The 17,137-nt window shown below is 39.0% G+C and overlaps 1 protein-coding gene across 1 annotated transcript in view; it reads left to right on the forward strand.

The window, feature by feature from the left end:
* Window positions 1–15,091: 15,091 nt before the first annotated feature.
* Window positions 15,092–17,137, forward strand: part of KHDRBS3 (KH RNA binding domain containing, signal transduction associated 3) — a 243,697-nt gene continuing 241,651 nt past the window's right edge. Inside the window, exon 1 of the mRNA XM_051971129.1 lies at window positions 15,092–15,776. Coding sequence (XP_051827089.1) covers window positions 15,689–15,776 — 88 coding nt within the window. The 5' untranslated portion in view covers window positions 15,092–15,688. The remainder of the gene's footprint in view (window positions 15,777–17,137) is intronic.

Consider the following 17,137-nt stretch of genomic DNA (forward strand, 5'->3'; position numbering starts at 1 on the left):
TGTATTTTGAGGTGTAAAACTCTAAATATGGTGATTCACTGTATTGATGATGAAAATGGGTTATTTAATATTGCAACACTTCATATTTATTTTATGCTCCTTCCACTTGCATGTCTAAATTTTCAAGGGATAATATAGATTAATGGGGTCTCTTCCCATGCTTTCTGTAGAGTTGCTTTTCTCTCCATACCTTTTTCTTCATATTAACAGCTGATACTTCTTACATTCCTATCTATACACTTTTTCATCATCATATTTTCCAGATGAACTAGTTTTCTAAATTTTTATTTCTATATACTTTTAGGGCTCTGCTTAAGAAGATCAAGTGTTTGCTAGCTGAGACAGTTTCTGGGCTCTTCTGTCCTTCTTGTTGTAGCAATTGTTTTAAATATGTTCAGTTGAGAATTATTTTATATATATTGCTATGTTTTCATATTTTGTAGCAGGTTTAAAAAGCATAATTTGGTGGTAGAATATATAAGTAGTGTCTTCTCATCTTGATTTTTTCTCTAATTTGATACTGATTTTGATTGCAGCTAGCTGATAATCAGATTGCACATAGATAACTGATTCAGAAATGATTCATCAGAAATCAATTGTTTTCCTAACTGCTAAGATTAGAGTCAATTTAATTTTTGTAACTTTGGTCAATGGCTGCCATATGTAGTGCTTTACTCTTTTCTTGAAGCATTTATGATAAATAAGCATGAAATCAAACTTCTGGGTAATTCACAAACCTTTAGCTTCTTTTATTTACTTCTCAGAAATTTTTCACCACAATTCTCTCCTATGCTTACATTCACATTGAAGCCACTGATTAGAAAACATTTGTTTTTTGGTTGGATAATCCTATCTAGTTGTTTATAGTATTTATCTACTTCACTTTTGCACACAGATGTTTGTCAGTGAGTTGCAACTATCTTTAAAAATGTTTTTGTTTATGATCATGAGCACTGTAACAGAGGACAAGCAAGTATATTATTAAATGATGATTCTACTTTCTTTCAAATGTCATCAACCTTGTCAAAAGCTTTATTCTATTTTCTGAGAAAAAAGTTATTTTATTGAGATGAAAATTCTTTATGTCTTCTACATTTATTTGTAGAAATGATAATATAAATTATGGACTGAGATCTTAAAGGTCCTCATTTTAGAGGTGATAAAATGAAATGTAGAAAAATGAAGCAATGTGTCCAAATACCAGAGGCAGAATTTGAACCCAGGTTTCCTGACTTCAGGAGTGTTTTCCCTATCTAGTATGTTTCTATATCATTCTGTTTCTCCAGAATGTGTCAGCTCCCTAATAAATGGACCATGATATCACAGAATATCAACAGTTACATCAAAGATTAAATAGGATTAAAAATGTGGAATTTTATTATCCTCTATCTTTTATGGGTGAGTATTTATGAGAATATTCCATTCACCTTTCAAAGTTATCCTTGGAGAAAATATAGAGAGGGACAATTGGGCTTTCTGGGTTGATTTTTTTTTATCATTTTCATATTCACATACCTGGGAGAGATATAGGGATTATAAGATCATCTTTTGGATTATAAAACTCTGCTTTGTTTATTGCTTAGTGAATATAAAAAGCATTTTTAAATAACAAAGTCATCCTCAAAGACTTTCTTTCAACAAGATATACTTTATGAACGTGTAAAAGTATGAAAAACCTCAGAGATCCCATCACAAAGCTAACTCTGATAAATGCTGCCTGTGTGATCTTGCACAAGTCATTTTATAGGCATTGATTTTGTTAACAGTAAAAATAAAGAGGCTAAACCAGATGACTTTTGAAGTATTTTCCAGGTCTGTATCTAGGATCCTATGATCAAATTATTCTATTATCAATAACTAGTAAAGCATAAAAAAGGAGGCACGTATTTTTCAACATTTTTCTAATGAATATGAAGGATGTCTTGTGAACAGTCCAAATAGAAGAATGATTCCTTATGTAAATGGTAAGTTTCTGTCAGTTATCTTATGGGAAATAGTTCCTACTGAATTCATTACAATGATCCTTGTAACACTTCAAAGGCTCTTTAAAGATCTCAGTAATGACTACAAAAATATTAGTTTGGGAATCTTATAGACAATTTAGAGGTAGAAGAAATATAAGTCACCTATTCTGATCCCCTTATTTAATAGACAAGGAAATAGAGACCTATTGATCAAAGTGACTATTGAATTTTCTCTCTCCAAAGTTACCAACAATATTTAATTGCCAAACCCAATGGCCTATTCTTGGACTTTACACTTCTTGACTTCTCTGGAGTGTTTGACAAAATCAGTCACTCTCTTCTAGGTGTTCTATGCTCTCTTTTCTTTCTAATGCTGTAAACCTGGTATTCCTCCAATCTGTCCTCCCTTCTTTAGTATCCTTTGTATCCATCATCTGGGCTATAATCACATCCCCTGTGGATGTCCCCAGTGATTATGTCTCAGTCCATTTTCTCTTCTCCTTCTCTATTATCTCTTTTTGAATTCTTCCAAGAGAGCTTTTTAAGATGGTGGTAAGTTCATATCCTTCTTTGAGGTTTCATCATTATGCCTTCAATGTCTTTAGGGTTTGAGGTCTAGTCTCCCTTTATCTCACTTGACATTCTAATGTGTTCTCCTAGATTCTATTATTATTGAGACAACTTTTCATATATCTAGCCCAAGTCTTAAATCATATAGACACCTCAAACTCAACCACAAACAGAACATCATTTTCCTCGACATCCAGCCCTCTTTTGACCTTCTATTACAAATGAGAGTGCCAATCTGTCCAGTTACTCCTGCTTGCTGTTTCTGTACCATCTTTTCCTCACTCACACTTACCCCACATCTCTATTGCTCTGTTTTACTATTTCTAATTCACAATATTTTGTATACATCATCTCTCTATGCACATAGCTGCTATCTTAAAGGAAGCTCTCATCATCTCATTCCTAGACTACTGAAATAGCCTGCTTCAAGTCTCTTCTCATTCCAGGTTATCTTCCATTCAATAATCAAAGTGATTTCCCTATAGATTTGATTATATTTTTATACGTATATATGTATATGTGTATATGTGTGTGTATATATATAGAGAGAGAGTGAGTTTTCTCTCTCTCTCATATAGTCTTTTTTTTTTTTTTTTTTGCTGAGGCAAAAAAAGGGTTTGAGTGACTTGTCTAGGGTCACTCAGCTAGAAAGTGTTAAGTGTCTGAGACCAGATTTGAACTCAGGTCTTCCTGACTTCAGGGCTGGTGTTCTATTCACTGCCCCACCTAACTGCCTAGCTGTCCCAACACATATATTCTTTATATTTATGTCTATATATTGATATATAGTCTTTGTATCTATAGCTATATATCTCATTCACATCCATCATCATTATCAACACACACACATATAGATATACATACACATTGCACAATATTCAGACGCTGCTGATTTTTTATTATTTCTAGGATCAAATTTAAAAACCTCTTTTTAGTTTTTAAAAACTCTATAGCCAGCCCCACCCTGTCTTTTCAGGCTCCTTATACTTTATTATTTTTTATATAGTCTATAATCCAGCAATAAACTTGATATCCCATTCCTGATTCTACCTTTTAACTATCTGTCTTCTATATATGGAATTCTCTCCTTCTTCCATTCTGCCTCTTGACTTCCGTGATTTTATTCATGATTAAGCCTAAAACTTTCCCAGGAAACCTTTCCTCTCACCTCTCCACCCTTTACTGCTAGTCACAACCTCAGAGAATATTTCTTATCTACCTGGTATAGATTTTACATGTAAGGTTTTTTTGAATTTTGCTTCCCCCATTGGAATATGAGCTCCTTAATGAAATGACCATGTGTTTGCTTTTCTTTTTATCTCCAGTGCATATGCATTTTTAGTGCTTTATGAATGCTTGTTGACAATTGCCTATGGTCATAGGGAAAGTAAGTAGCAGATCTAAGACTTTGGTCTAGGTCTTTGCATTCCAAATGCAGAGGTTTTTTCCCAATGTTCCCTAACGTCTCAAAAAGAATTTATGGGGTATTCAGAACGGATTAGCACTTCTAGAGTGAGGGCATTCTGAACCTTTTCCAGGGATACTCATCCAACTTTGGTATACACCTGTCACCCAACTTTCACCTGAGCCTCTTAGAATCTGTAACATGCATAGTGGCCACATGTAAATAAAACCATCTCAGAAAACAAGCTAAACCAGATTGAGGGTAATCAACAGACTTCAAACCTGTTGAAGTAGGGAGGTGTCTCCCTTCCCAAGTATGGGAAGACTTACTCTGGCAGAGTAGGCTGATAAGAACAACTTGTTCCAATGGCTATAAAGGCAGTTGAATCAGATGCTAAGGGGAGCTTAGAGTTTGGACAAATATCAAAGAAGTCAAGGTCATTCTCTACATCCCTGGCCTTTACTTACTCTGGAAATAAGAATGATACTGATGATTTTGTGTGACTCTGCCTTACTTAAATTGAATTCATGAGCAAGATATCATCCTGTGATGTCACTGATACTCTTCAAAAACTACAGACAAACAACAACAATGTGTGAAGAATTAAGTGATGAAGAATACATGGTGTCTAGAATATGACATACATTTGAGTGGGCAATCCATTGTATTAATTTACCATCATACATAGTTTGGCTAGACATGACATATGGATTAGATCCAGAATTGAACTGAATTGAAGGAGTAGGAGAATGGTTTGGATTGCTTTTGGGAAATGCTATGATGCTTTTAATTCATAATAATGTTTCCTTGAATATTTTTAAAATATGAAAATTATTGTTTTAATAAATATTATAAATAGTTTCATAAATATGATAAATAACAAAAATTTCAATACATTTTTAAAACATGAAAACATTGAAGTATGAAATCTATGCGGCTCAGTGACATTCTTTTGTTTTTGAGAGACATACAAATCCCAGTTACTTTTAGATTGGCTTCTCCTGCCCCTCATGATTTCCTTTAGGATTGACTACTTGCCTCATGCATTAGGAGAGTTTTGTGTAAAATTTAAGAGGATTAGCTAGAAACACAGATTAGATACACATCAATAGTTTCCTGGTGATACAACTGAGTCATGGAACACCATGAAGACATCAGAATCACAGTTGCAGGTCATTGTAAAGACATAAAAAGGATAGATGATTGGTGTGAAAAGGCTAAAACATATTACTAATGATAACTTACTTATAAAAAGTGATGAAAAACAGCATGAAGACAATATGTGATCAAGCTTGATCAAATAATAGTGAGATGAAGATGTATAGTCCTGGAATTCCCAAAATAAAATACAAGAAGGGTTAAAGCAGGTTGAGAAATATGCTTTGGAGACTTTATGGAAAAACACCAATAAGAATCATTCAGAATAAGAAGGCATGGATTGGCAATCATTTGTATCAATGAGTGTAGAGAGCACCAACACAGAGGAAATTGTGGCTCCATCTAAGTATTGGTGAGTGGAGATCACTGCAGGATTTTTTCTTTCTTGCTATTCAATTTTAGGTTGTTAGTTTCTACTCAACATTCTAGCCTGCTGAGATCTTTATGAATCTTGATTCTGTACCCTGTTGCTAAGTCTTATCCAAGTATGAGTTTGGCTGGCAAGGCAACAAAATTTTATGGAAAAAAGTCAGACGTTATTTTAGAAACCAGGTCCAAACATGTATTCTATGATCATAGACAACTTTGAATCTTGGGCCCATCAAGATCATTTAATATCCTACCTCCCTGAATCCAGAGAGTTTGGGAAATAGAATAAACCAAAGCACAAGACCAGATGGAAGATGGTAAAGAATATGAACTGGTTATCTAGAAAAAATATTTATGAGAAGATTTGATGCATATTAAAGTGATTCCCCCAGATCTGCAGATATTTAGATAGTTTGCAAGTAGCTAAAACCAAACAAAGCTATCTCCTTTTTTTTATTTTGAGATTTTATCTAGTAATATAATGATCTCATAGAAGTTGTAAGCCTTCACCTTTCTTTTGAGTATCCTTTAGTGGTTTAAGCAATCATCTCTGTCAATTCTTCTTCCTTTCCTTCCCCTCCAACTTAGCAGAAAATAAGTGCAAGTTTGCATTTTTATATGAACTGGATATTTTTATTTTTGAAGTGTTTTCTGAGAACTTCATTACCCCCTAGGTAACCATTCCAATAGTGTTAGTAACTTGACATTGTAAAAAAAATGTTTTGTTTCTGATAATTTTGCAGAACTTCAATGTCTGTTGTTTTATTGTACAACTTCTGCTAATGTGGGAGGGATTGTTTTGTGTGAGACTCTATGCTCTCTGACAAGAAACAGTGGGTCAGAAGTTGGACATGTCTCACTTTATTACTGTTGCAATAATGTTTTACATTTCTGCAGGGCTTTTCAAATAAGAATACTTTACAAATCACGATAGGCAGGGATAACTTGATTCATTATTGAAATACAGCAATAGTGTTTTAATATTCCATAATCGCATATAACCTTTAAGGGCAGGAGGTAAAAGAATAGAGGATTATAGTTCCAGGGGAAATAATAAACCATTTTACTTACAAGATGATTACTGCAGAAAGCTCAAATCACTTTCAAAGTTCTCTTCCACACTTTCCTTCAAATTTTTATTACATTCATCAGTCTGTTGCATAACAGGTAGAAGAGAATCACTGTGACATTCCCAAACAAACCTGGAGAATCGGGTTCAGGAAGATTCTGATTTTGAAAGAACATAAAGTACTCAGTAATATGGCCACGAAATAGTTCAGGGTCTCTTTTGTCCCTGAAATTCTATCCATAGAACCATGCAGCAGATAAGCTTATTTCTTGTAGATAGTCTAATTACTGAGAATTTTTGTTTGGTATTATTTAGTGAACATTTATTAAACATTTATTATTATAGGGAACTGTATTAGTTGCTTGAGAAGTAAAAATTGTACCTGAGATACAGTCTTTTCCTTCATGGAGTTTATAGTCTAGTTGGAAAAGATAATGGGAATACAAGTAACTATAATATTCTCAGTATCCTTAGTTGGATCTTTTTTCAGATCCACCCTCTAACTGAATGTGGGGATCACAAAATTGTGATTTATTATTAGCAAATATTTGATTTGCATATTCAGTTTATATGTCTATATATCTGGGGTCACAATTTCTCTGGTGAAAAGGGTCAAAAGTGTAAAAAGTTTAAGGAGGACCGTTTAGAGCTTCTAGAATAAAATAAAATAAAAAATCTTTTTGTGTGTGTGTGTGTTGAAAGCCCTTCAAAATCTAGTTCCATTTTACTTTTCCAGTCTTTTTACATCTTTTACTCCTGCCTCTTACTCTGATCAGCATTAGTGATACTGGCCTGTTTCCTATTGAACATATAAAACACTCCATTTCTCAATTCTGGTCCTTTTCTTTGGCCATCCTCTCCATCTTCTGGATGGCTTAGCTTTCTTATTTATTTTCTATTTATCCTGTATATAGCTTGGGATTTGTGTGTGTGTGTGTGTGTGTGTGTGTGTGTGTGTGTGTGTGTGTGTGTATTTTACTTGTTGCATCACCCCCCTAAAATTGTGACATCCTTGAAAGAAAATATTGACTTTCACCTCTTTGCCTGGCACATACTACTTTATTTCTACTGATTATAAAATAGTGTACATATTCAATTTCATTTGCATTCATTAATGCAAAGTATTCTTCCCCCACCTATGAAACATGCTCAATCACCAGTCTTGGATCTGGGAGACCTTGCAAAAGTTTTTTGTTTACTTATTTTTTTTTTATTTTGGGGGGGTGGGATTGCCAGCCATGGAGGTAGGGATTTATACTGTGAGGGGGAAAAAAGTCTTCTTATTGATTGTGGAATTGGAGCTAATGACTTATTGGATATTAATCTCTGAGCTCCTTAACATAATGGACTGTTTTTGCCTTTCTTTGCAATCTCAGTGTTGATCACAACACTTGGCACATAACAGGTACTTGACAAATGCTTGTTGATGAACTATTGACTGATTGGACATAGAAAAGCTAGCTACTCACCTCTTATGAGTGTTTCCTTTTCTTGTTGGGAGCACAATGGGACTGTGTTGAGCAGGTGCTTCTGAAGGGCCCCACCCTTAAACCTGCTCTTATCTGTCCTAGGCAAACCTAATTGGGAGTTTTCATTCCTCACTCTTGGTCTTCACTAGGCTTAGGCAAGTAGGTACCCATCCTGAGAATGTGTAGGGACCAGAGGCAACTTCATGTAGAGGAAAGGTCCTTCAGTTAGCAGGGCAGCAAGAAAAGTTTCTGCATTCAAGAGGACTTCCATATAACAAATATGGTGATGGGCACAACGCATGCATGTTTGGCCACCTGATAAGTACTAAATACAGCTTAAGAGCCTAGCTAAAGTGAAATGTAAAAGATCTAATTAGTTGTTATGTAAACTGCTTTATGTTCTGATGAATTGGGGGCATCCGTCACAGGTGATTGTAAAGGTATTCATGTTCAATTTAAAGTCATCAGTTCATTTATGCTAAGTTCTATATTCTTTTTGTTTATAATAATAAATTACCTGTTCCATATTTGATTCATCTTGTACACTGAAAACCTTATTTTATTTCTTCTTTTGGAGGAAAATCTAGACACAAGTATGAATATAAACTTAAAGACTTTTTCTCTGGGTCCCTCAGATGAAATATTTAATGAACTAATAATGAGTATGGAAAAGGAGCATTCCTTTGCCCTCCATTAAGGGCAGACACCTGCAAGACTCAATCTGATCCAAGTTCAAGCTTGGGCATAAAACAGTGAGCTGGGGGTGTTCCAGCCTCTCAATTTAAGTAGTAGTTCCTTATTGTTAGACTATTTTAGTTTCCTGAGAATTTGTCTTTGAAAACATAAAAAGGTAAATGGAGGAAAGGAATAAACACTAAATAGTTACCATGTGCCAGGCCTTGTGCTAATCACTTTACAAATATTGTTTCATTTGATTTCACAATAATCCTGTGAGACAGGTACTATCAATGTTTCTATTTTACAGTAGAGAAAATGGGGACAGAGGTTAAATGGTTTGTCCAGGGTTTGAACTTGGAACTTCCTAACCTCAGATCCAACATTCTATCCATGAGGTGACCTAACTGCCTCAGAAAGAAAATTTCCATTTCTACCGTTAGCATTTGCCTCCCTCCTTCCTTCCTTCCTTCCTCTTCCTTTCCATTCCCAATACTTGGACTACAAATCTTACAAAGTTGCGCTTTTTCCACGCAATCCATTTCCACCCAAGTGGTACCATCAGAAAGCACAATACAGCCCTCAGATCGACTGTCAATCAAAGAATGTCACAATGCAATAACGGACCAAAAAAAAAATTTTTTTTTAAGCTTTCAGGGTGTGTTTCCAATTTTGGCCACAAAGGGGCGTGTGCGCAATGCCTGTAGTTTCATTAGCAGCTGGAACAGTCAGTGTAGTCAGTGAGATGCCCACTGCTTGTTAGCTGGAGGAGAGTGGCTAGAGCATTTAGATAGCCAGGCGTTATAGTGAATAAGGAAGTTTAGATTTAGGAGGTGGGAGAAACTTAGGAGAAGAAGATGGGTGACAGTTATGGGAAATGAATAAGCTGGATAATGGAAGTCCAGTTAGAGCAAGTACTCCTGTCTCTCGAATTCTATCCACGATCTGGTTCATAGATTTGAGCTGAAAAGAACTTCAGAGGTTATCAAGTCCAACATTTTCATTTTTCAGATGAGGAAATTGAGGACCAGAGTGACTTGTCAAAATTCAAACAGGTAACTCTGAGAACTAGGATTTCAGCTCTGATCTTCTGATTTCAATTTTTGTCTTTCAGTTTTTTATTTATAGTAGGAATTTGATGAACTCTACATTATGTTCTCTTTCTCTTACTCTCTTACTTCCTCTCTTTCTCTGTCTCTTAAATTTGCTATTAGGTGAAAGACTTAGTCTTGCAATTGTGTGTGTGGTTTTTTTTTTTTAATTTGGAGTATGGCACACTGTTCTCTTGTATATGGAAGTATGGCATACTTCAAAGTGTTCAAGGGCAAAGTTCAGGAGATCGATGGCCAGATTCTGGCTTACAGTTAATTTCACAATGAGAAGTTAAGCAAATCTCTGAACAATTCTTGGCCTTTGTTTCTCATTCTGATGAGTAGGCTGGACTACTTTGCTCAATGTCATTTCCAGAACTCTCTATAAACATATGTAACATTAAGAGATGTGGCAAATACAGTAGAGGAAGAGAGAACAACAGATCAATCACATTATTCCTTATTAAAGGAGATATTTATTTATGGAAGTTTTCTACTTTCTGAGGTTAGAGAACTTTAAAAGTTTTCTCAATGTCCCTCCTTAATCTCTTATAAAGCATTTTCAGATTTTTTTTTTACTTGTCTGAAAAATAGTATCTTTTCTACCAAACTGTAGTCAAAGATCTGATAGAACATTTCCTTGATTTCTTTCTTTCCTACATATCAGTGACTTATTTCTAGGGAAGGTTGTGCCATCTTTTGGTGTTTGTCCTGCATGACAAACTCATTTATGTCATGACTTTACTATTGGCCTGAAATATATGCAGGAAGGGGAACATCTCTTTCTCTGACTCCCTGCCTAACTCCTCAACCTTTTTGGGATAGGTGTTCCCCATGACTCTGCCCTTGATCTTCTCTTCTCTATACACTCTTTTCTTTTGTCATTTAATAATTATCTCACTATAAATGACTTTCAAATCCTAATCTCTTCCTCACCCGAACTCTCTTTGGAGCTCCAGACCACATCTACAATTGCCTATAGTCCTACAGCACCTCAAAGTCAATATCCCAAACCTAGCTTATTAGATCATTTCTTATTCTGCTCTTACTTTGTCAATGTACCATTATTTATAGATGTTCCAAATCTAGCTGTTACCTTTGGCTCCTTATTCCTCACTGCTAATACACACTTAGTGACTAATTTTAAAGGATTCTACTTGTACATTTCTTCTTGCATCTGTTAGTTGACATCCCAAATGTATCTTGCATCTCCTCTCTGTTTCTACTGCCAACAGCTTAGTAAGGCTGTTACTAACTTATACTATTCTAGCAGTCACCCTACAAGGCTTGTCACTATTCTCTTCCTACTCCAATCCAGTCCTTCTACTGTTGTTGAATTAATCTTCTTTATGATTAGCCTTTAGATCTGGGCTTCATTCCTTTGTTAAAAAAAAAAAAAAAAGACAAAAAAAAACCACACACACTTTAATGGTTCCCCATTGCTTGCTAATTAAATTTCAAACACCCTAGCCTGGCATTCAAGGCTCTTCACAGTCTATTTAATCTTTCTAACATTCTATCAAATTTTTCATACCATAAACTACAATCAAACTGTGTTACTTATATAGGACTCTTGCTTTTCTACTCTTGTTCTTGATCCATGGAACTCTTTGTCTCCTGCCTCTCAACTCCATCAGTTGCATTTCTATTTATCCCATAACACACTCAAGAGTCACCTCTTTGGGAAAACTTCCTTAGTTTTCTCAGATTCTTTTTTACATGTCACAGACTTTAGATGTCATTCCCCTGCCAACTCTTTTCAACCTTATATGCATTTGTCATGTACTTTTTTCTATAATTATTTTCTATAGAATCATAGCATCTTCCCAAGATGTATATACATCTCTCAAAGGTTATAAGCAAAACAAAGGCAAGTTTTCTGTTTTATCTAAACTTTTTATCTTACCTAGTCTCTAAGATAATGCTCTCTACATAATAGGCATTTAATACTTAAAAAATTGAACTGAGTTAATTCATTTCTGAATAGAATTTTAGAATAGAGTTGACAGGTAATAGGAAAATTTGGTTGGGGCTTATACACTTTTGAAATAGAATAAAAGACAAAAAATGAAAATATTTACAAAAATATGGACAGTCCCTTCTATAGTGCATTTTAGAAATTCAGCTTCTTCTTATTCAAATCATTAATTTAGAACTGCTGAGGTCATCTTTGTTCATGCCCTCACTTTACTGAGGAAACTGAGGAGCAGAGAGATGAAGTGATTTATTTAACATTAACACAGGTAGTAAATAGCAGGTAGTAGTATCAGAACCCAGATTTTCTGACAACAAATCCATTATTTATTCCATTATAGGATGGTAAATAAGGAGTACAGTTTAAAACATTAAACACACACTAGATTACAGGCAAGTAATCTCAACCATTTGATGACTTCTGGAAGTAGAAGCAAATTCTCCAGTAAAATCCAGGTGGATTAATCTGTGGAGCATATGGATCTGAGGAGAATAAAATGGATTTTCTAAATGTAGTCTTTAGCATAGGGAAAACTCATTTCTAAACTAGGATTCATATTCAGCCTGGAATGGATACTCATCCTAGTATGGAGCCAATAATATAATCTTGTAAGATTCCAACATAGTAAAGTCAGAAATACCTTGCAGTGAGAAGGGAATTGCAGAGGAGGTGCCCCACAGCCAACAACTTTGGCAGGTTTATGGGTGGAAACTATTTTCTGGCCATCTCAAGGAGACATTTATCACCTTCTCCCCCAAAGGGCTTGAGACTGGTCATTAACACACTGTTGGGTACCTGCCCTCTTGGAGGGAGCAAAGAGAAGGAGGGTCAGGAGCATAAGATTCAGTGTCTCTACTGACAGTTTCTCCATGCACAGCCCTCCTTCCCAGCTGCTTTCAGAACACTAATGCCAAATACAACGTGAAGATAAGAGAACAAATAGCCTGTTAGAAGTCTCAAGTACAACTGACTGAAATGTTTAACTGCCCAGTGGGATTCAAGATTGTTACAATAAGCCTGCTTGGATGATGTAGGGAGAAGGGAGGAAAAAATGGGAAATGGTACTGGCCAGAGATGGGACTAGCAATGGCCTTGGGCAAAACTATGAAGCTGGAAAGACTACCATTAGTGCCCTTGACCTCTTTTTTGCATCTCTCATTTCTTCTCCCTTCCTTAAGATGCTTTGCCTTCATGCTCTCCCTTCCCTCCAGTTCCCTATCAAAACTTGCCCTGGCAAAGATCTGTTATCTGTCACTTAGACCTTACTTAGAGAGAATTGAAGTCATTGTGTTACCTTTCCTGGACATTAATATTAATTTACAGTATTGCAATACTCAGTTATTGCAGTACAATGAATGAATGAATAAAAAAATTATGAATCAAGTGCTATGCTAAGTACTAGGAATATAAATACAAAAGCAAAGAGATTCCTTGTCTTCAAGGACCTTACCTTTTAATAAGAATAACATATAAGGAAAGCATAACCAGGGCATTTTAGTCCCGGTAGTTATTAAAATAATGAGTGATAGAGGGTAAGAATGGCACGCTTCATCTAGGAAAACTGGCAGAATTCTAGAACTGGATATTGAGGATAGTGAGGGAGAGAAGGGAGAGGTAAATCTGGGTCAGAAAGGCAGTTGACTAGGCTACAGAATCAGCCTGAGAATAAGGAATGAGCTGAAGTATGCATAGTGTTTGTCTCAAACATTGGGCCAGGAAGAAGAGGTCATCAGTCAGGACCGTAGGCCATAGTTCAGAGAGATCACTCTCTGTTGGAGGGAGCACAGTGGAGAGCCACTAGGGAAGGATTTATTCTAGGTTTAGAAAACTTCAGAAAACTAAGAACAAGTCTGGGATATTTGTTTTTTGTTTGTGTACATGGTTCTTTAGTAAGGTCCTTTCTCAGGAACAACTTATATTAATGATTCCTAGTGATGATAGTAAAGATGATACATAGATTTTCAGGGATAAGACTCTTTAAGGTCAATTTTTTCCTCTATATCCATGGTTCCTCAGACATCCTTTAATTAGAATTTTGTGTTAAAAAAACTACTTCAGGTTAATGGGAGTGAAAATGAGGGAGCAAAAGGAGAACAACACTATCACTCGCAAACTTTAAGAAATCTGAGAAATCTTGGGAGCTGGGAAGGGGAGAGGCTGGTCAGAGGCTGTGATGGAGAAGCTATGCCCCAAGCATCTGGAGGAACGCTATTTCCAGATACAGGCATTTCAGCCCGGCTGTTATTCATCACACCCTGGACACATAAAGTTCTATTTGTGAAACGAATGACAACTTGGGGTAATTTGAGAGATTACTGTGGAGAAAGACACCAACAAGGGCATTTCTCTTTATGGAGTTGACCTCCACAGTGGTTCTCCCATTATGAAGCATACTACTATGGGGCTAGGGTGACTAGAAAGCTAGACAAAAAGCCTCAATCGTGCCCCCTGCAGGTATTGGATAATTTCCTTGCAAATACAAGGTGCAAATGATGCCCATCCAACTTGGAGATATAGCCTAGGAAGGACAAATAAAGGGGACTGCTCAGTACTATGCAAACACAGTTACGAGGAAGCTCCATCACTTAATATCTTGGCGTCCTCCAGCTACGTTTTCCTCTGCTTTCACTGATTTTTACTCCCCAAATTTCACCTGCCTGTGGGCTCAAGCACCTGTGACAGACGGCCGCAGGGGGAGGGGGGCAGACAGGGCTTCCCAAATCAGGTCATTCCCTCCTCCATTGAATGCTGGCAGTGGGTCCCTGCGGGATTAAAAAGATGGCTTTCTGAAGGGGGGGCATTCTCAATGACTCCCCCTTTTTCTCAGGGCCCGTTGTTCCCCTTCAGTTCAAGCACCGAACCATCCTTCGTCCACCTTCCCTCCAGCACCCCTCTCGCGCCTCCAAGTCAGCCTTCAGAACGCCAGTCCCCGCGCCCCCTCCCTCTGGCCCCCATTCAGTTCCACAAGGGCTGCGGTGAAAATCCGGAGCCCCGGAACAGAGCGCGGAGGCAAAGGAGCCCAACCCACCCATCCGCGCGCGGCTAGGCGCCACGGCCGGGACTCGGGGAGACAGCGGCGGCGGCGGCGGCGGCGGCGGCAGCACTGAGCATGCTCTGTAGCACCAGCGGCTGGGGGCGGGGGAGGGGTAAGAAGGAGGGGAGCCAGAGCACCCGGGCGGCCAGTTCAGTCTGCGCGGGGCAGGCGCGCAGGGTGGATGTTCCTGCTGCAGCTGCTGAGGCGGCGGCGGAGGCTGCAGCAGCAAAGTGGCGGCAGCAGCAGCAGCAGCAGCAGCAGCAGCGAGCGGCGGTGATCCCCTGTGCCTGATTTGGGGCTTCGGGTTGGCGGCGGGAGGGAAAAGAAGAGAAGAGGAGGGGGCTGTGGTGAGCTGTCATCCCCCGAGGGGGAAGGCGCTGTCTTCTCCACCCAGTGCTTTTTTTTCTTTCCCATTTTTCTTTATCGGTATTCCTTGCCCCTCTGCCTCCCACCCTCCGCTCTCCCTGCACGGTACCCACTTCATGAGTCGGGGCCCGGGTTCCGGAAGGCGGCAGCAGCTGTAGCGGCTGCGTTTGTAGCAGCCGTCGGTCGTGAGGTATCTCATAGCCTAGGCGGCTGCCGGTGGGACTCCTCCGCCGCCTGGCCGGCCGCCCGGATTGAGCTTGGCTGCTGCCTCTGGGGGCCTCGGGCACTTTTCTTCCTTCCCCGCGGGACGCGAGCTGCTGAGCCGAGGAGCGGGCGTCAGCGGAAGGGCGTGCGGTCGTCGCACTCCGTATTATCCTTCTTTGGGGGTTCGATACTTTTTTCATTTTTCGGAAGGGAGGGTGAGCGACCTAGGAGGTGGGCGCCGCCCCCGCCAGTCCAGAGGTCCAGCCGCCTGTTTGGCCGAGCCGCCGTCCTCCTCCCACCCCCTGGGGCCGGCCCGGGAGCGAGCCAGGAGCCGAGAGGATGGAGGAGAAGTACCTGCCCGAGCTGATGGCGGAGAAGGACTCGCTGGACCCCTCCTTCACTCACGCGCTGCGGCTGGTGAACCAAGGTAAGTATTCTGCGGAGCGGCTCCTCGACCCCCACCCCCGCCCCGAGGACCCGGGGAGCTGATCTCACGATCCTCGCCCCTTTGGGGAGCCAGGCAGGGACGACCGTTAACGAGTGTACAATGGCCGTTGAGAGGGGGATAGGGAACTGAGCATTTTGGGTTAGGGGATCGGAGAGAAATCCTGGGGGAACAGGAGGAGATGAGGGAGAAACTTGGGGGGGTGTCAAAGGACTTGGAGGAGGGTGGTGAAAATTTGGTCGGGGTACTTGGTTTAATCTGGAAGACATGAAGGGAGGTGTTTAGGAAAGAGATAGTCTGGGGTAGGGATCAGAGAGAAGGGCTTGGGGGGACTCGGGACCAGGGAGAAATCTGGGAGATTTAGAAAATATTTGGATAATAGGCTAGGGGAAAATATGACAATGAGTCTTAGAACCTAGGAGAGATGTTGGGTTGGACACGGGTTTGGAGAATCAGGGTTTAGGAAATTTGGGTGATGGGAAAGAAGGTGCAAACATAATTGAGAGACTTGAATCTGGGATCTTGGTAGGGAAAACTGAAAGAAGATTGGGAAACTTGTTGGTTGGGGGATACTGGCAGAAGGGATTGATGTGTCCTTCCAGCTAGGGGATGGAAGGAGGAAATGTTATGTTGACTGAAATTGAAGGTTCTTAAGGGATGAAGAAGTTAGGGATTCAGCTAGGAGAGAGAGAGACTTTAATGAGGTTTAAGGATAAGGACCAGTGTTCTGGGACTGTCCAGAGTGGGGTGAAGTTTCTATCTCTGTTTCATCCCTGCCTTGGGTTTCCTGGATTGGGTGTAGAAGAGAAGTGAGAAAGGAATTTTTAAAGACCAAATCCTCGGGGGTGCCATCTAAAGGGGGGGGGTGATGGGAGGGCAGGTAAAGGACAAGGAAAGACCTTCTTGAGGTATCTTTTCAGTGCTTTGGGGGTTTGGAACATCCAGAGAGAAAATTGTTTCAGGTATCATTTTAGTAACACTTCAGTTTAGGGCAGAATAATAATGGGACTTGGAAGGCATGGGAAGGGGAGAAAAAGAGGTTTTGTAGAGAGAAGTAACACCTGCTAAGGACAAAAATTTCCTTAGCAGTGTTCATCTCAAATGTTTTTTTACAAGCAGTCTGCAGGGATGAATGATGAATTAACCCTTCAGCAAGCAGTCCACTTCTCTACAGCCCTTTGTGCTTTCTAGTAAAATATACTGCCCATAAAGAGGGGTTCTGGAGCTACTGATTTTTCCTCTTAATGTGTTAGCATAAATTTTCTCCAAGTATTATATTTTGTGTGAGCTTTGTCATATGCAAAGGGCCATTAGAGTCCATATATAAAACTGGATCTGTTGAT

This window comes from Antechinus flavipes, chromosome 1 (genome assembly GCF_016432865.1).
Source record: "Antechinus flavipes isolate AdamAnt ecotype Samford, QLD, Australia chromosome 1, AdamAnt_v2, whole genome shotgun sequence".
Classification (NCBI taxonomy): domain Eukaryota; kingdom Metazoa; phylum Chordata; class Mammalia; order Dasyuromorphia; family Dasyuridae; genus Antechinus; species Antechinus flavipes.